The following is a 19,105-nucleotide window of genomic DNA, read 5'->3' as shown; positions in this document are numbered from 1 at the left end:
ACTACCTACATTTGCTATTGATAACTGAATATCCATATATCTATATATCATATGTATATATAATCTCAAAAAAGAAAAAATATATATATATTTGTATATCTATACATAATATATAGGGAGAGAGCCTAGCAGGACAATGACAACAGGAAGCCATAAGAAATGGCAGCTGAGGTATGTTATACACAGGCCCCCAGATAGATCAATGGATAAAAGCCCCCACTATTCCCACCACTAGACCCCTGTTTGCCCACATACATCCTTGTCCAGCAACCTTTCAGCAGACATAAAACAAAATCTCATAAATTGAACAAAAGTTATCTGTAAAATTTACCTGAGACTGCATGGGTGGAGCAATATGGCGCCTAACGCCCCTCAATCTATGAAACCTCCGCCATGTTGGTGCTCCCAAAGGCGGCGGAAACACGTGACGGTGCAGAGGCGGATGTTTATGGCGGCGCCCGTAAGCGGCATGAACTTGTGTTAATGTGACAGGCCGAGCTGAGGCTGCTGGGATTGGGGAATTGAGCGGCAGGTCCGACTGAGCCACTGCTGGTTATCCCTGTCACAGAGCCGCTTGTGTGTGAGTTCCTCTCCGTCACAGGGTTTCCTGGGGGTATTAACCCTTACTGTGTATTAGCCTGCACTTTGTATTTACCCCCAGTACCCCGGAACTATAGCACTGTTACCCCAATGTCTCTATATATCTGTAACCTTGTTATGGGCTAAGGGGGCCCAGCCTGAAGGCCAGTTAGGGGGGGATTTGGGGTGAGTGCTTATTTGTGCCCTGGGTACCTCTGGAACTATAGCGGGGTGACTGTTACCCCAATGTTTCTATATATCTGTAACCTTGTTATGGGCTAAGGGGGCCCAGCCTGAAGGCCAGTTAGGGGGGGATTTGGGGTGAGTGCTTATTTGTGCCCTGGGTACCCCTGGAACTATAGCGGGGTGACTGTTACCCCAATGTTTCTATATATCTGTAACCTTGTTATGGGCTAAGGGGGCCCAGCCTGAAGGCCAGTTAGGGGGGGATTTGGGGTGAGTGCTTATTTGTGCCCTGGGTACCCCTGGAACTATAGCGGGGTGACTGTTACCCCCAATGTTTCTATATATCTGTAACCTTGTTATGGGCTAAGGGGGCCCAGCCTGAAGGCCAGTTAGGGGGGGATTTGGGGTGAGTGCTTATTTGTGCCCTGGGTACCCCTGGAACTATAGCGGGGTGACTGTTACCCCAATGTTTCTATATATCTGTAACCTTGTTATGGGCTAAGGGGGCCCAGCCTGAAGGCCAGTTAGGGGGGGATTTGGGGTGAGTGCTTATTTGTGCCCTGGGTACCCCTGGAACTATAGCGGGGTGACTGTTACCCCAATGTTTCTATATATCTGTAACCTTGTTATGGGCTAAGGGGGCCCAGCCTGAAGGCCAGTTAGGGGGGGATTTGGGGTGAGTGCTTATTTGTGCCCTGGGTACCCCTGGAACTATAGCAGGGTGACTGTTACCCCAATGTTTCTATATATCTGTAACCTTGTTATGGGCTAAGGGGGCCCAGCCTGAAAGCCAGTTAGGGGGGGATTTGGGGTGAGTGCTTATTTGTGCCCTGGGTACCCCTGGAACTATAGCGGGGTGACTGTTACCCCAATGTTTCTATATATCTGTAACCTTGTTATGGGCTAAGGGGGCCCAGCCTGAAGGCCAGTTAGGGGGGGATTTGGGGTGAGTACTTATTTGTGCCCTGGGTACCCCTGGAACTATAGCGGGGTGACTGTTACCCCAATGTTTCTATATATCTGTAACCTTGTTATGGGCTAAGGGGGCCCAGCCTGAAGGCCAGTTAGGGGGGGATTTGGGGTGAGTGCTTGTGCCCTGGGTACCCCTGGAACTATAGCGGGGTGACTGTTACCCCAATGTTTCTATATATCTGTAACCTTGTTATGGGCTAAGGGGGCCCAGCCTGAAGGCCAGTTAGGGGGGGATTTGGGGTGAGTGCTTATTTGTGCCCTGGGTACCCCTGGAACTATAGCAGGGTGACTGTTACCCCAATGTTTCTATATATCTGTAACCTTGTTATGGGCTAAGGGGGCCCAGCCTGAAGGCCAGTTAGGGGGGGATTTGGGGTGAGTACTTATTTGTGCCCTGGGTACCCCTGGAACTATAGCGGGGTGACTGTTACCCCAATGTTTCTATATATCTGTAACCTTGTTATGGGCTAAGGGGGCCCAGCCTGAAGGCCAGTTAGGGGGGGATTTGGGGTGAGTGCTTACAGTTTATAGTATAATAACCACGTTACGGGAATCATCATTGCGCTTTGCAGAACATGAAGTGATTGGGTGGAATCATGGCCCAATTCGCCCCTGGGGTCTTCCGCACGTTACACGGGCTCTTCGCTGTGTATAAACCCCCCGGGGTTCACTGGAAGTCGGTGCGGGATACAGTGGAGACAAATCTGCTGAAAGGTAAGGTGCATTGGTGGTGGGGGGGTTATCTGCACGTTTATTATTATTAATGGGACTGGCCATATTGCACCAGACTAATATAAATTGTTAGATCCCTGTGTTGCTGGGCGGGCAGCGTTGGTCTAATTACAGAAGCCCGGATGGGTCAGTGTAACATTGTTTTTGGGTACACTTTACAGAACTGAATGCGCTAAAGCAGCGAGCCCCCCGACAGCAGATCCGATTCCTGCCGGCGGGTACAGAAGGGAGCAATGGGCTGGAGGTAACCAGAGTCCCCAGCGCTGTCCCAGTCCTGGCTGATCATGTCCTGGGTGAGTACCGATTGGTTCCCAGCGAGTATCTGTATTGGGCCCTTCCTACTTCCTTCTCCCCCTTCCTGCCTACCCTTTGCCCCCACTTCCTACTTCCTTCTCCCCCTTCCTGCCTACCCTTTTCCCCCCCTTCCTACTTCCTTCTCCCCCTTCCTGCCTACCCTTTTCCCCCCCTTCCTACTTCCTTCTCCCCCTTCCTGCCTACCCTTTGCCCCCCCTTCCTACTTCCTTCTCCCCCTTCCTGCCTACCCTTTGCCCCCCCTTCCTACTTCCTTCTCCCCCTTCCTGCCTACCCTTTGCCCCCCCTTCCTACTTCCTTCTCCCCCTTCCTGCCTACCCTTTGCCCCCCCTTCCTACATCCTTCTCCCCCTTCCTGCCTACCCTTTTCCCCCCACTTCCTACATCCTTCTCCCCCTTCCTGCCTACCCTTTGCCCCCCTTCCTACTTCCTTCTCCCCCTTCCTGCCTACCCTTTGCCCCCCCTTCCTACATCCTTCTCCCCCTTCCTGCCTACCCTTTGCCCCCCCTTCCTACATCCTTCTCCCCCTTCCTGCCTACCCTTTTCCCCCCACTTCCTACATCCTTCTTCCCCTTCCTGCCTACCCTTTTCCCCCACTTCCTACATCCTTCTCCCCCTTCCTGCCTACCCTTTTCCCCCCACTTCCTACATCCTTCTTCCCCTTCCTGCCTACCCTTTTCCCCCCACTTCCTACATCCTTCTCCCCCTTCCTGCCTACCCTTTGCCCCCCCTTCCTACATCCTTCTCCCCCTTCCTGCCTACCCTTTTCCCCCCACTTCCTACATCCTTCTCCCCCTTCCTGCCTACCCTTTGCCCCCCCTTCCTACTTCCTTCTCCCCCTTCCTGCCTACCCTTTGCCCCCCCTTCCTACATCCTTCTCCCCCTTCCTGCCTACCCTTTGCCCCCCCTTCCTACATCCTTCTCCCCCTTCCTGCCTACCCTTTTCCCCCCACTTCCTACATCCTTCTTCCCCTTCCTGCCTACCCTTTTCCCCCCACTTCCTACATCCTTCTCCCCTTCCTGCCTACCCTTTTCCCCCCACTTCCTACATCCTTCTCCCCCTTCCTGCCTACCCTTTGCCCCCCTTCCTACTTCCTTCTCCCCCTTCCTGCCTACCCTTTGCCCCCCCTTCCTACATCCTTCTCCCCCTTCCTGCCTACCCTTTGCCCCCCCTTCCTACATCCTTCTCCCCCTTCCTGCCTACCCTTTGCCCCCCCTTCCTACATCCTTCTTCCCCTTCCTGCCTACCCTTTGCCCCCCCCTTCCTACATCCTTCTCCCCCTTCCTGCCTACTATTTGCCCCCCCCCTTCCTACATCCTTCTCCCCCTTCCTGCCTACTATTTGCCCCCCCTTCCTACATCCTTCTCCCCCTTCCTGCCTACCCTTTGCCCCCCCCTTTTTACATCCTTCTCCCCCTTCCTGCCTACCCTTTGCCCCCCCTTTTTACATCCTTCTCCCCCTTCCTGCCTACCCTTTTCCCCCCACTTCCTACATCCTTCTCCCCCTTCCTGCCTACCCTTTGCCCCCCCTTCCTACATCCTTCTCCCCCTTCCTGCCTACCCTTTGCCCCCCCTTCCTACTTCCTTCTCCCCCTTCCTGTCTACCCTTTTCCCCCCCTTCCTACATCCTTACATCCTTCTCCCCCTTCCTGCCTACTATTTGCCCCCCCTTCCTACATCCTTCTCCCCCTTCCTGCCTACCCTTTGCCCCCCCTTTTTACATCCTTCTCCCCCTTCCTGCCTACCCTTTCCCCCCCCTTCCTACATCCTTCTACCCCTTCCTGCCTACCCTTTTCCCCCCCTTCCTACTTCCTTCTCCCCCTTCCTGCCTACCCTTTTCCCCCCCTTCCTACTTCCTTCTCCCCCTTCCTGCCTACCCTTTGCCCCCCCTTCCTACTTCCTTCTCCCCCTTCCTGCCTACCCTTTTCCCCCCACTTCCTACATCCTTCTCCCCCTTCCTGCCTACCCTTTGCCCCCCCTTCCTACATCCTTCTTCCCCTTCCTGCCTACCCTTTGCCCCCCCCTTCCTACATCCTTCTCCCCCTTCCTGCCTACTATTTGCCCCCCCTTCCTACATCCTTCTCCCCCTTCCTGCCTACCCTTTGCCCCCCCTTCCTACATCCTTCTCCCCCTTCCTGCCTACCCTTTGCCCCCCCCCTTTTACATCCTTCTCCCCCTTCCTGCCTACCCTTTGCCCCCCCTTTTTACATCCTTCTCCCCCTTCCTGCCTACCCTTTGCCCCCCCCTTTTTACATCCTTCTCCCCCTTCCTGCCTACCCTTTGCCCCCCCCTTTTTACATCCTGCGGGTCCTGTGGGTATTGGGTCGGCCTGCTCATCACTACACTACATCCATCAGTCCTGAATCTCTCTGTATTTCACAACACAAGAAAAGTCTCAATCACTGGGGGGGGGGGGGGTACCAAAACGTTAGGCACCCCCAGTGATTGCAATCACTTACCTGATACACCGGGCCCAGGGGCGTATTTAGGTCCGGTCCAAACCTAAATACCCCCCTACGTTGTGCCAGCCCCAAGGGGTAACAGCACTGGGGAGAAACGAAACCAAAATAAGTCCTTAGATTATCCCTGGAAAGGTAAAGGGCAACTGAAAGACCAGACTAAAGGTTCTGAGAATTGTAGTTTTACAACAGCAACAGCCCCAGTTCGAGATCATTTTACACACAACCAATCAGGGGACTGTTGACAAAACCAGTTTGTAGTTCATTTTCCTTATTTCTCAACAGTTAAAGGGCCAGCGTTCACCCACATCCGAGTTGGGACAGGCCACAGGCTGGATATTCAGTCCTCTGGAGTTTTTGGTGAGTCGAAGACCTATAGGATAAATGAAAAACCCCTAACCCTGTAGGCAATTATGAATAATACATGTTGCTGGTTTCCCTTTGGGCTAAACATTAACCCTTTCTGTAACAATGGCCCCTTTATTGGAGCTCCCTATAGATCCTCTCAGGTCCCTGTCTGGGTTTCAAATGAGGGGTGGGCGTGTCCTAACGGTCCCTGCCAGTAGGAAGGGAGTAGCCAATCACAGCCTTGCAGTCACACAAGCACAAACAGGCTTCAGTTCCCTATCAGGTCAGCCTAGCTGCTGATTGGTTCCTATCCTACATGCTTTTTGTTTTGCAGTGCTGGGGATCGGACACGGTAACAAACTCCTGAAGGATATGTACAACAGCCACTTCACCCGGGTAAGAATAGAATAGGAATTCTTGCTGTGCAGGGAAAGCCATAGGGCAATGGTGACACAAGTCCCTATATATACCCCCATAGGATTACACAGTACGGGGCATGCTGGGTAAAGCTACGGAAGATTTCACAGAGCTCGGGAAAACCATTGAGAAGACCACATACGGTAAAGTGCGCCCAGCGAGGAGGCATAGCGGAAATATTTGAAAAATAACATACAAAAAAAAAATCAAAAGGAATACTTTGCCTTTAAAGGGGTTGTTCCCATTTAGGATGATGTAGACATTGATATTGTGAGACAGTTTGTAATTGGATTTAATTTTTTGTGGTTTTTCAGTTATTTAGCTTTTTGTTCAGCAGCTCTCCAGTTTGGAATTCCAGCTGCTATCTGGTTGCTAGGGTCTTGTGTGCCTTAGCAACCAGGCAGCGGTTTAAAAGAGAGACTGGAATACGAATAGGAGAGGGGCTGGATAGAAAGATCAGTATTAAGAAGTAATTATTGTAATAAAATTGCAAGCTCACTGAGCAATAGTTTTATTTGGTTGCCGGGGTCAGTGACCCCCCCATTTGAAAGCTGGTGCGGGCTCACAAACTCACTCAACAATTATGTCCCATGTGGCTCCCCGTAAAGCCAATGACTAACTAAGAGGTTAGACAGCTGAAAGCAGGAAGTAGTGTTCTGGCTATTATGTTAGACATCTGCCCACTCCAGCCTTATAGATTACATTTAGGTCCAACTATGATAGAAATATTTTTTATGCTGAACTGTTCCTTTAAGACGGATGACAGGAATTGTAATTGTGATGTGACCTACGGTTGTGGCATGCAGGAAGTATTGGGTTTATTGTGTGGAGGAAGGCCTTATTAGCTGCACCTTCACTTCCTGTCCGTGTGTTTGCAGATCACATCACAAGGGAGAAGCTGGAGCGGATCCTGGCTGTGATTCAAGGGACCAACCAGAAGGCGCTGATCACGTACGTTCAGTTCTGTTTATCGTTCTTTCGTTCTATCATTGATGTGCGGCCAGCCCGATACCCACGGGACCCGCGGGTTGGATGGATTTGGGCCTCTAAGTTGTTCTCAATGCCAAGACCCAATGCAGAGATCTGGCTTATACTGTCTCCCCCTCTCTCTCCTTTCCTCCAGTCATTCCCACTTGGACCTGCAGAGCCAGGAGGCCTACGAGCTAGCGGTACAAGGGAAGCTCCGCCCAATGGTAAAGTCTCCTCCTATAATTCTAGGAATACGCTGCCTTGAGTTTTCACCACCTGAATTCACACTTGGTAAGAATGGAGTCCAGACTGGCAATCTGTAAGGTGCCACAGACAGTCACTATTTATTGGGCTGGGGGGGGGCTGTTTGTGCCTCTGGGTACTGGGAATGCCAGGGGGGCTGTAAGGTGCCACAGACAGTCACTATTTATTGGGCTGGGGGGGGCTGTTTGTGCCTCTGGGTACTGGGAATGCCAGGGGGGGGCTGTAAGGTGCCACAGACAGTCACTATTTATTGGGCTGGGGGGGCTGTTTGTGCCTCTGGGTACTGGGAATGCCAGGGGGGCTGTAAGGTGCCACAGACAGTCACTATTTATTGGGCTGGGGGGGGGGGGCTGTTTGTGCCTCTGGGTACTGGAATGCCAGGGGGGCTGTAAGGTGCCACAGACAGTCACTATTTATTGGGCTGGGGGGGGGCTGTTTGTGCCTCTGGGTACTGGGAATGCCAGGGGGGCTGTAAGGTGCCACAGACAGTCACTATTTATTGGGCTGGGGGGGCTGTTTGTGCCTCTGGGTACTGGGAATGCCAGGGGGGGCTGTAAGGTGCCACAGACAGTCACTATTTATTGGGCTGGGGGGGCTGTTTGTGCCTCTGGGTACTGGGAATGCCAGGGGGGGCTGTAAGGTGCCACAGACAGTCACTATTTATTGGGCTGGGGGGGGGGCTGTTTGTGCCTCTGGGTACTGGGAATGCCAGGGGGGCTGTAAGGTGCCACAGACAGTCACTATTTATTGGGCTGGGGGGGGGGGGGGCTGTTTGTGCCTCTGGGTACTGGGAATGCCAGGGGGGCTGTAAGGTGCCACAGACAGTCACTATTTATTGGGCTGGGGGGGCTGTTTGTGCCTCTGGGTACTGGGAATGCCAGGGGGGCTGTAAGGTGCCACAGACAGTCACTATTTATTGGGCTGGGGGGGGGGGCTGTTTGTGCCTCTGGGTACTGGGAATGCCAGGGGGGGCTGTAAGGTGCCACAGACAGTCACTATTTATTGGGCTGGGGGGGGGGCTGTTTGTGCCTCTGGGTACTGGGAATGCCAGGGGGGCTGTAAGGTGCCACAGACAGTCACTATTTATTGGGCTGGGGGGGCTGTTTGTGCCTCTGGGTACTGGGAATGCCAGGGGGGCTGTAAGGTGCCACAGACAGTCACTATTTATTGGGCGGGGGGGGGCTGTTTGTGCCTCTGGGTACTGGGAATGCCAGGGGGGCTGTAAGGTGCCACAGACAGTCACTATTTATTGGGCTGGGGGGGCTGTTTGTGCCTCTGGGTACTGGGAATGCCAGGGGGGCTGTAAGGTGCCACAGACAGTCACTATTTATTGGGCTGGGGGGGGGTGTTTGTGCCTCTGGGTACTGGGAATGCCAGGGGGGCTGTAAGGTGCCACAGACAGTCACTATTTATTGGGCGGGGGGGGGGGGGGGGGCGGCTGTTTGTGCCTCTGGGTACTGGGAATGCCAGGGGGGCTGTAAGGTGCCACAGACAGTCACTATTTATTGGGCTGGGGGGGCTGTTTGTGCCTCTGGGTACTGGGAATGCCAGGGGGGCTGTAAGGTGCCACAGACAGTCACTATTTATTGGGCTGGGGGGGGCTGTTTGTGCCTCTGGGTACTGGGAATGCCAGGGGGGCTGTAAGGTGCCACAGACAGTCACTATTTATTGGGCTGGGGGGGGCTGTTTGTGCCTCTGGGTACTGGGAATGCCAGGGGGGCTGTAAGGTGCCACAGACAGTCACTATTTATTGGGCTGGGGGGGCTGTTTGTGCCTCTGGGTACTGGGAATGCCAGGGGGGCTGTAAGGTGCCACAGACAGTCACTATTTATTGGGCTGGGGGGGCTGTTTGTGCCTCTGGGTACTGGGAATGCCAGGGGGGCTGTAAGGTGCCACAGACAGTCACTATTTATTGGGCTGGGGGGGGCTGTTTGTGCCTCTGGGTACTGGGAATGCCAGGGGGGCTGTAAGGTGCCACAGACAGTCACTATTTATTGGGCTGGGGGGGGCTGTTTGTGCCTCTGGGTACTGGGAATGCCAGGGGGGCTGTAAGGTGCCACAGACAGTCACTATTTATTGGGCTGGGGGGGCTGTTTGTGCCTCTGGGTACTGGGAATGCCAGGGGGGCTGTAAGGTGCCACAGACAGTCACTATTTATTGGGCTGGGGGGGCTGTTTGTGCCTCTGGGTACTGGGAATGCCAGGGGGGCTGTAAGGTGCCACAGACAGTCACTATTTATTGGGCTGGGGGGGCTGTTTGTGCCTCTGGGTACTGGGAATGCCAGGGGGGGGCTGTAAGGTGCCAAAGACAGTCACTATTTATTGGGCTGGGAGGGGCTGTTTGTGCCTCTGGGTACTGGGAATGCCAGGGGGGCTGTAAGGTGCCCCAGACAGTCACTATTTATTGGGCGGGGGGGGGGGGGGGCTGTTTGTGCCTCTGGGTACTGGGAATGCCAGGGGGGCTGTAAGGTGCCACAGACAGTCACTATTTATTGGGCTGGGGGGGGGGGGCTGTTTGTGCCTCTGGGTACTGGGAATGCCAGGGGGGCTGTAAGGTGCCACAGACAGTCACTATTTATTGGGCTGGGGGGGCTGTTTGTGCCTCTGGGTACTGGGAATGCCAGGGGGGCTGTAAGGTGCCACAGACAGTCACTATTTATTGGGCTGGGGGGTGTTTGTGCCTCTGGGTACTGGGAATGCCGGGGGGGCTGTAAGGTGCCACAGACACTCACTATTTATTGGGCTGGGGGGGCTGTTTGTGCCTCTGGGTACTGGGAATGCCAGGGGGGCTGTAAGGTGCCACAGACAGTCACTATTTATTGGGCTGGGGGGGGCTGTTTGTGCCTCTGGGTACTGGGAATGCCGGGGGGGCTGTAAGGTGCCACAGACAGTCACTATTTATTGGGCTGGGGGGGCTGTTTGTGCCTCTGGGTACTGGGAATGCCGGGGGGGCTGTAAGGTGCCACAGACAGTCACTATTTATTGGGCTGGGGGGGCTGTTTGTGCCTCTGGGTACTGGGAATGCCAGGGGGGCTGTAAGGTGCCACAGACAGTCACTATTTATTGGGCTGGGGGGGCTGTTTGTGCCTCTGGGTACTGGGAATGCCAGGGGGGCTGTAAGGTGCCACAGACAGTCACTATTTATTGGGCTGGGGGGGCTGTTTGTGCCTCTGGGTACTGGGAATGCCAGGGGGGCTGTAAGGTGCCACAGACAGTCACTATTTATTGGGCTGGGGGGGGGGCTGTTTGTGCCTCTGGGTACTGGGAATGCCAGGGGGGCTGTAAGGTGCCACAGACAGTCACTATTTATTGGGCTGGGGGGGGCTGTTTGTGCCTCTGGGTACTGGGAATGCCAGGGGGGCTGTAAGGTGCCACAGACAGTCACTATTTATTGGGCTGGGGGGGGCCTATATGAATACACCAGACCTACCCTATCTGTGCTTCCCCCCAGAGATCCAGTGCATGCATGAAACCCAGCAGTACCTGCGCAAAATGATCCATGAGATTGGGCTGGAGCTGCGCTCATCCGCTGTTTGCACCCAGGTGCGCCGGAGTCGAGACGGCCCCTTCACAGTGGATTGCTCCCTGCTCCGGACTCAGTGGGACCTCGGCAGCATTCAGGGGGCAATAAGGGAGCGCCGGGCCCAAACAGAGGGAGTGAGTAGAGGGAACCCAGACAGAGAAGCAGCCGAGGGGCCCATCCCGGGGCCAAGCCGTGGCGCAGAGGGAGAAGGAGAGCTACAAGCCTGACTGGATCATATGGACTTGGAACCAGCCCCCCAGGAAAAACCTTTAAAAAGTGTTTTATTTACTGAAAAAAGGGGATACAGATGTCAGAATTAAACAAAAACTCTTTATTTGTATCTGAAAACAATGTCAGTTTCTGGTACGGAGCTCGTGTGTCTCTGCTTCCTTTCCGGCACAATGGCGCTGCTTTATGGCAAAGACTATAGACATACACAGAAACAGAGATCTCACAAGGCACAGGGGGCCCCATTCACTTATACTGCCGGCCAATAAGCTCTTTGGTTTGCTAGCGAGGGCGCGAACGATAATACTGAACAAACACACAAAATCTGTATCAGAAATAACAGTGCGCCCCTTTAATTGCACCAGTGGGGGAATAAAAATAACGGGGTGCCCCAAATCCAGGTCACATAAACACAGGTCACTTTAAAGGGGTGGTTAATCCTTCAGTAAACTTTTAGTACGTTATAGAATGGCCTATTCTTAGCAACTTTTCAATTGGTCTTCATTATAGTTATTGAATTATTTTCCTACATCTTTGCAGCTTTTAAATGGGGGTCACTGACCCCGGCAGCCAAACCCTATTGCTCTGTGAGGCTCCAGTTTTATTGTTAAGGAATAAAAAGTAACAATAACAACAATAAAACTGGAGTCTCACAGAGCAATAGGTTTAGGCTGACAGGGTCAGTTATCCTGTTGCTAGGGTCCAGATTACCTTAGTAACCAGGCTGTGCTTTGAATGAGAGACTGAAATATGAATAGAAAGATAAGGAATAAAAAGTAACTATCTTTCTATTCATATTTCAGTCTCTCATTCAAAGCACAGCCTGGTTACTAAGGTAATTTGGACCCTAGCAACAGGATAACTGACCCTGTCAGCCAAAACCTATTGCTCTGTGAGGCTCCAGTTTTGTTACTTTTTATTCCTTATCTTTCTATTCAGCCCTTCTCCTATTCATATACCAGTCTCTTATTCAAACTGCTCCCTGGTTGCTAAGGTAATGTGGACCCTAGCAACCAGATAGCTGCTGAACAAAAAGTGAAAAAAAAAAATAAACTACAAATAATAAAAAAATGAAGACCAACTGCAAACTGTCCTAGAATATTACAAAATAGTGGATTTTGGTGCATCCCTAATAAAAACAAAATGGCAGCCGATTCAATAAATTAAGGCCACGCAGTGCAAGGCACAGAAAGGGATTCTGGGAGCAGCCCGAGTCACATGATACAGTACAAGGAAAGGTGCGGCAGTGCTTTACTTTCTAGTAATTGGCACGAGGCAAAGTTTCCCTTTAAATTGTGCTTTGGGAATACGTTTCAGAATGTCCTCTGCCTGTCCCCGTACTTTCGGCCATGTTGTCCCAGTGGATCGATAGCAATAGAAGGACATGATTCCGGCGACGCCCATCGTGGGCACTGCAGCCAATCAGGATCCTCATCTGGGATTATTTCACAGCATGATGGGGAAAAAACATGGCTGAAGCCGACCTGGGGCTCAAGCTTTGATCTCCGGCGGGGGCAAGATTCCGATCTCTTCCCGGAGAGACGCCACGGACTGCCCCCAGCGCTTTTCGTAGTAGAAGTTGAGGACACACCTGGCGTTGCGCCCACTTTGTACCGCCCACGGGACCAGCACCCCCAGCTTCTTCATCCGCCTGTGAAGCCAAGGAGCAGAGAGTGAGACCAGGACAGTGGGGGGGGGGGGGTAACAGTATGTTATAGAATGGCCAATTCTAAGCATCTTTTCAATTGGTCTTCATTATTTATTTCTAATAGTTTCTTAATTATTTCTAACTCTTTGCAGCTTTCAAATGGGGGTCACTGACCCCGGCAGCCAAACCCTATTGCTCTGTGAGGCTCCAGTTTTATTGTTATTGTTACTTTTTATTCCTTATCTTTCTATTCAGCCCCTCCCCTATTCATATACCAGCCTCTCATCCCAACCCCTCCCTGGTTGCTAAGGTAATCTGAGTCCTAGCAACAGGATAACTGACCCCGGCAGCCAAACCCTATTGCTCTGTGAGGCTCCAGTTTTATTGTTATTGTTACTTTTTATTCCTTATCTTTCTATTCAGCCCCTCCCCTATTCATATACCAGCCTCTCATCCCAACCACTCCCTGGTTACTAAGGAAATTTGGACCCTAGCAACCAAATGGCTGCTGAAAGTCCAAACTGGGGAGCTGCTGAACTGAAAATGAAATAACTAAAAACAAAAAAACTACAAATAATGCAAAATGAAGACCAATTGCAAACTGTCTCTTACTAAAAGTAACATCAGCTGTTTGCATTGCGAACGCAGGGGGCGTGACCAAAGTTTCTGATGGTGGCCCTGGGCAAGGATTATAGGGTCCTACAGATCAATACCATTTGAGCTCTTTCATCCAACCAAAATGGTTCTCTGCCTTCCTCCCCCCCCCCCCCCCTCCTTTACCTACTTGTTGTTAAGGCGGAGGGGCCCAAACGCCGCCCCCAGGATACACATGGGCAGCCCGGTCTGTACGGCTTCGAACCATTTCACCACAACCTCACCTGGCAACGAGAAATCAGTCAGAATAACCCCAGGGGCCACATTGTGCCCTCACTCGCCAACCCCGGGGGGCGCTCACTCACCCAGCATGTTGGTTGGCATCCCCAGCAGTGTGTGCATTAGGTCATGGACCTCGCGGTATCTCTGCGCCACGTACGCCAGCTCTTCATCATCCACAAACTTTACCGGCATTCGGGTGTCGGGGGTAACGTGCTAGATGGGACGGGGAAACAATTATGGGATTAACTTCCCCTTGAAAGTGGGTGAAATAGAAAACAATGATGGGATTAACTTCCCCTTGAAAGTGGGTGAAATAGAAAACAATGATGGGATTAACTTCCCCTTGAAAGTGGGTGAAATAGAAAACAATGAGGGGATTAACTTCCCCTTGAAAGTGTGTGAAATAGAAAACAATGATGGGATTAACTTCCTCTTGAAAGTGGGTGAAATAGAAAACAATGATGGGATTAACTTCCCCTTGAAAGTGTGTGAAATAGGAAACAATGATGGGATTAACTTCCCCTTGAAAGTGGGTGAAATAGAAAACAATGAGGGGATTAACTTCCCCTTGAAAGTGTGTGAAATAGGAAACAATGATGGGATTAACTTCCCCTTGAAAGTGGGTGAAATAGAAAACAATGATGGGATTAACTTCCCCTTGAAAGTGGGTGAAATAGAAAACAATGATGGGATTAACTTCCCCTTGAAACTGGGTGAAATAGAAACAATGATGGGATTAACTTCCCCTTGAAAGTGTGTGAAATAGAAAACAATGATGGGATTAACTTCCCCTTGAAAGTGTGTGAAATAGAAAACAATGATGGGATTAACTTCCCCTTGAAACTGGGTGAAATAGAAACAATGATGGGATTAACTTCCCCTTGAAAGTGGGTGAAATAGAAAACAATGATGGGATTAACTTCCCCTTGAAAGTGGGTGAAATAGAAAACAATGATGGGATTAACTTCCCCTTGAAAGTGTGTGAAATAGAAAACAATGATGGGATTAACTTCCCCTTGAAAGTGTGTGAAATAGAAACAATGATGGGATTAACTTCCCCTTGAAAGTGGGTGAAATAGAAAACAATGATGGGATTAACTTCCCCTTGAAAGTGGGTGAAATAGAAAACAATGATGGGATTAACTTCCCCTTGAAAGTGTGTCAAGAACAGTCTGTCACAGACACTTTCCTCTACTATTCTAAGCCTCCATAGGACACAATGGTACTCGACAGATCAAACCTGCCAATTTTTTATTTTTTTGCCAATTTTATTGTTATTGTTCCTTTATTCCTCATCTTTCTATTTAGCCCCTCCCCTATTCATATATCCATCTCTCTTTCAAATGACTGCCTGGTTGCTAGGTTAAATTGGACCCTAGCAACCAGATAGCTGCTGAACAAAAAACTAAATAATTCAAAAACCACAAATAACACAAAATGAAGACCAATTGCAAAATGCTTAGCCTGCATCGTTACGTCCCTTACATTGACATCGAGGAATCTGGCATATTCTCTGCCGAAGGTCCCGTCTGGCATCTCTCGTAATGTCTGAAAATCGAGGGTAGACATGCGAATACGGGGCCGCTCTCTGTATGGAGACAAAGAGACAGCTAGTAGGAGTCTCTAGTAGGGAAAGCAATATGGCAGCCCCCACAGAGTAACCATTGCATAGGTACTGAATACTGACTGAAATGGAACCCTATGTAGGGATTTGTAGGGAATGTAATGGTCTAGTAATCTGAACCAATCAGAAGGTAGCGTTCGTCATCGTCAATTAAAATTGGATTCTGATTGGCCGCCGTGGGGTACTGGATACGCCCTAATATGGTTTAGACTCACTGTAGTATTTGTAATCCTTCTGGGTCCCTTCTCATTTGGTCCCGAAGCTTTCGTAAAGCAACCGCTCCTGTGGTCTCTCCGAGGACTGCCACCATGTCTGGAGAATGAGAAGAACAGAGTCCGGAACCAACCAATCAATCTGCTAATTACAATTAGGAATAGTGTGCGTGGTTCTAAAGCCTCGGGGGAATATATGTTTGAAATCACAAAGCCTGCAGCTGCAGGGAAAGGCTGAATATTGTTCTAGATACCTCTAGTATATTACACTGGTCCATAGGAACATGTAAAGTCATTGGATACCTCCAGATAATTGATTCACAGGAGCATACTCGGCAGTTCTAGATACATCTAATGCTACCAGTGATTCAAACAACCTTTTTAGAAACGTCATGGACTGTTCCAGACAGCTTCTTGACTTCTACAGCCATATCCATTCTAGGTGCCTTCCCGTGCATCTCAACCCAGGCTGTTGGTTTCTAGAGCATTTATGTTGTACCAATGTTTGATTCCTTATCAGACAGAACACATGCAATAATGCACGGAGCCTTTTCCAACTGTGAAAAGCCATTCAGAATGTTCATTGATTCCTGTAACCATACTAAGTAGTTCTAGATGCCTCTGATACAATCAGTGGGTCACATTCTTTAGTCATTCTAGATGCATCTACTGATTTACAGAACCATGTCAAGCGTTGTTAGATTTATCGGATGCAACCAATGATTCACACTTCAGCTGCTTTCAAATCGTTTATTGATTATTTTACCTCGTTATGTGGTTCTAGATACCTCTAATAATATTCATAAAGCATAGAGGCTTCCCAAATCTTTACAGATTCCTATGGCCATACTACAAGGTTCTAGATGTCTCAACAATACCAATGATTCACACAGTGTTTTTTTACATTAATTAGTACAATTTCTAGATAATTCTTAGATGCTGTTTAGGCTAGTACCAATGTTTGATTCCTTATGAGGCAGAACACAGAGGCAGCGAGACCCCCCCCCCCCCCCCCCTTACCGTGCCTGTAGGGGTCATACAAGGCCATGACGGCTGAGCCGGCCGACAGCAGCAGTTTCTGCACCGCATTGGTGGGGATGTGATCGGAATACAGGGAACTGGGATCTTCCTGCCTCGCTGCGGCGAACTGGATCTCTTCTTCTATTCCTTCCTCCGCTGCGTAATTGGACCGGAACCTCCCACCTGCTGAGAGAAGAGTTGCCCTTTACATACAACTTCATGGATATTATTGTTTAGTCTTACGATATCCAATAGCACAAACAAAGCACTAAAACACATAAGCAAAGCAGAAAGCATGCTGGGAGTTGTAGTCCAGCAACATCTGAAGACCTGCTGTTAAGGACCCCCCTACCCCAACAGTAAGGATTCCTGCATAGCACTTGCTGAGAGAAGAGTTACCCTTTACATACCACTTCATGGGCATTATTGTTTAGTCTTACGATATCCAATAGCACAAATGAAGCACTAAAACACATAAGCAAAGCAGAAAGCATGCTGGGAATTGTAGTCCAGCAATATCTAAAGACCTGCTGTTTAGTTTAGTCTTACAACGTCCGGTAGCACAAATGAAGCACTAAAACATATAAGCAAAGCAGAAAGCATGCTGGGAGTTGTAGTCTAGCAACATCTGAACACCTGCTGTTAAGGACCCCCCTACCCCCACAGTAAGGATCCCTGCATAGCACTTGCTGAGAGAAGAGTTACCACTTCATGGGCATTATTGTTTAGTCTTACCATATCCAATAGCACAAATGAAGCACTAAAACATATCAACAAAGCAGAAAGCATGCTGGGAGTTGTAGTCCAGCAACATATGAAGACCTGCTGTTTAGTTTAGTCTTACCATATTCAATAGCACAAATGAAGCACTAAAACACATAAGCAAAGCAGAAAGCATGCTGGGAGTTGTAGTCCAGCAACATATGAAGACCTGCTGTTTAGTTTAGTCTTACCATATCCAATAGCACAAATGAAGCACTAAAACACATAAGCAAAGCAGAAAGCATGCTGGGAGTTGTAGTCCAGCAACATCTGAACACCTACTGTTAAGGACCCCCCTACCCCCACAGTAAGGATCCCTGCATAGCACTTGCTGAGAGAAGAGTTACCACTTCATGGGCATTATTGTTTAGTCTTACCATATCCAATAGCACAAATGAAGCACTAAAACATATAAGCAAAGCAGAAAGCATGCTGGGAGTTGTAGTCCAGCAACATATGAAGACCTGCTGTTTAGTTTAGTCTTACCATATTCAATAGCACAAATGAAGCACTAAAACACATAAGCAAAGCAGAAAGCATGCTGGGAGTTGTAGTCCAGCAACATATGAAGACCTGCTGTTTAGTTTAGTCTTACCATATCCAATAGCACAAATGAAGCACTAAAACACATAAGCAAAGCAGAAAGCATGCTGGGAGTTGTAGTCCAGCAACATCTGAACACCTACTGTTAAGGACCCCCCTACCCCCACAGTAAGGATCCCTGCATAGCACTTGCTGAGAGAAGAGTTACCACTTCATGGGCATTATTGTTTAGTCTTACCATATCCAATAGCACAAATGAAGCACTAAAACATATAAGCAAAGCAGAAAGCATGCTGGGAGTTGTAGTCCAGCAACATATGAAGACCTGCTGTTTAGTTTAGTCTTACCATATTCAATAGCACAAATGAAGCACTAAAACACATAAGCAAAGCAGAAAGCATGCTGGGAGTTGTAGTCCAGCAACATATGAAGACCTGCTGTTTAGTTTAGTCTTACCATATCCAATAGCACAAATGAAGCACTAAAACACATAAGCAAAGCAGAAAGCATGCTGGGAGTTGTAGTCCAGCAACATCTGAACACCTGCTGTTAAGGACCCCCCTACCCCCACAGTAAGGATCCCTGCATAGCACTTGCTGAGAGAAGAGTTACCACTTCATGGGCATTATTGTTTAGTCTTACCATATCCAATAGCACAAATGAAGCACTAAAACATATAAGCAAAGCAGAAAGCATGCTGGGAGTTGTAGTCCAGCAACATATGAAGACCTGCTGTTTAGTTTAGTCTTACCATATTCAATAGCACAAATGAAGCACTAAAACACATAAGCAAAGCAGAAAGCATGCTGGGAGTTGTAGTCCAGCAACATCTGAAGACCTGCTGTTAAGGACCCCCCTACCCCAACAGTAAGGATCCCTGCATAGCACTTGCCTTGCATCCCAGGAGCAGCAGGTCTCAGCACCCTCCATGCTGGGGAGCAGTGCAGGTACCTCAGTAACACACTCATAGTTGCCCTTTAGTTGCCCTTGGTACCTCTGTGCTCCCTGGGATTAGTTGCCCCAACCCCCCCAGCAGCCCCAGTGACTATCTGAGATCTAAACAAAGCGTATGAGCCAATGTGCACGTCTGTGTACGGAATCCCGCCGGGATCAAACCTCACACCGTTGCGTTTTAAGACTGCTCCCCCTGCTGGCCGTAAGTCTTCAATACGACTGTAAACAAACGCACATTGGAGAAGGCGGTAGCAGGCTCTGGTATGATAAGTGTTGACAGAACAAACAAAGTGATATCTGAATGTTAAAAAGATAAAAAAAGCTTTCCTAGAGATACGCTAACTGGCAGCAAAGAGTTAATGGTAAGTTGTTTGTGAGATTTTACCATGTGGTTACATCAGCCAATGGGTGGGGAGAAAGCACCCTCCCCTCCCGCCCCTTTTTTGCATACCAGCCAATAAGAACGTAAAAGGTGTGCT

At 49.7% G+C, this 19,105-nt stretch overlaps 2 protein-coding genes across 4 annotated transcripts; one reads left to right on the top strand and one right to left on the bottom strand.

Moving 5' to 3' along the window:
• The first annotated feature begins 424 nt into the window (after positions 1-424).
• Positions 425-11,129, top strand: trub2 (TruB pseudouridine (psi) synthase family member 2). 2 transcript variants are annotated; one of them, XM_031890398.1, is made up of 9 exons: positions 425-580; positions 2,288-2,451; positions 2,631-2,762; positions 5,525-5,599; positions 5,922-5,983; positions 6,066-6,147; positions 6,883-6,955; positions 7,128-7,264; positions 10,688-11,129. In XM_031890398.1, the coding sequence occupies exons 2-9, from the start codon at positions 2,334-2,336 to the stop codon at positions 10,984-10,986; spliced, it is 978 nt and encodes a 325-aa protein (XP_031746258.1). In that variant the 5' UTR covers positions 425-580; positions 2,288-2,333; the 3' UTR covers positions 10,987-11,129.
• Positions 11,071-18,978, bottom strand: coq4 (coenzyme Q4). 2 transcript variants are annotated; one of them, NM_001016225.1, is given in 7 exon segments: positions 11,071-12,638; positions 13,420-13,513; positions 13,595-13,724; positions 14,997-15,099; positions 15,351-15,447; positions 16,368-16,550; positions 18,565-18,671. In NM_001016225.1, coding segments are annotated over 7 exon segments (843 nt in total). In that variant the 5' UTR covers positions 18,641-18,671; the 3' UTR covers positions 11,071-12,478.
• Between the last annotated feature and the right edge of the window lie 127 nt (positions 18,979-19,105).

This window comes from Xenopus tropicalis, chromosome 8 (genome assembly GCF_000004195.4).
Source record: "Xenopus tropicalis strain Nigerian chromosome 8, UCB_Xtro_10.0, whole genome shotgun sequence".
Classification (NCBI taxonomy): Eukaryota; Metazoa; Chordata; class Amphibia; order Anura; family Pipidae; genus Xenopus; species Xenopus tropicalis.
Note: the sequence above shows the minus strand (reverse complement) of the source record. Positions and strands in the feature narration are given on the sequence as shown.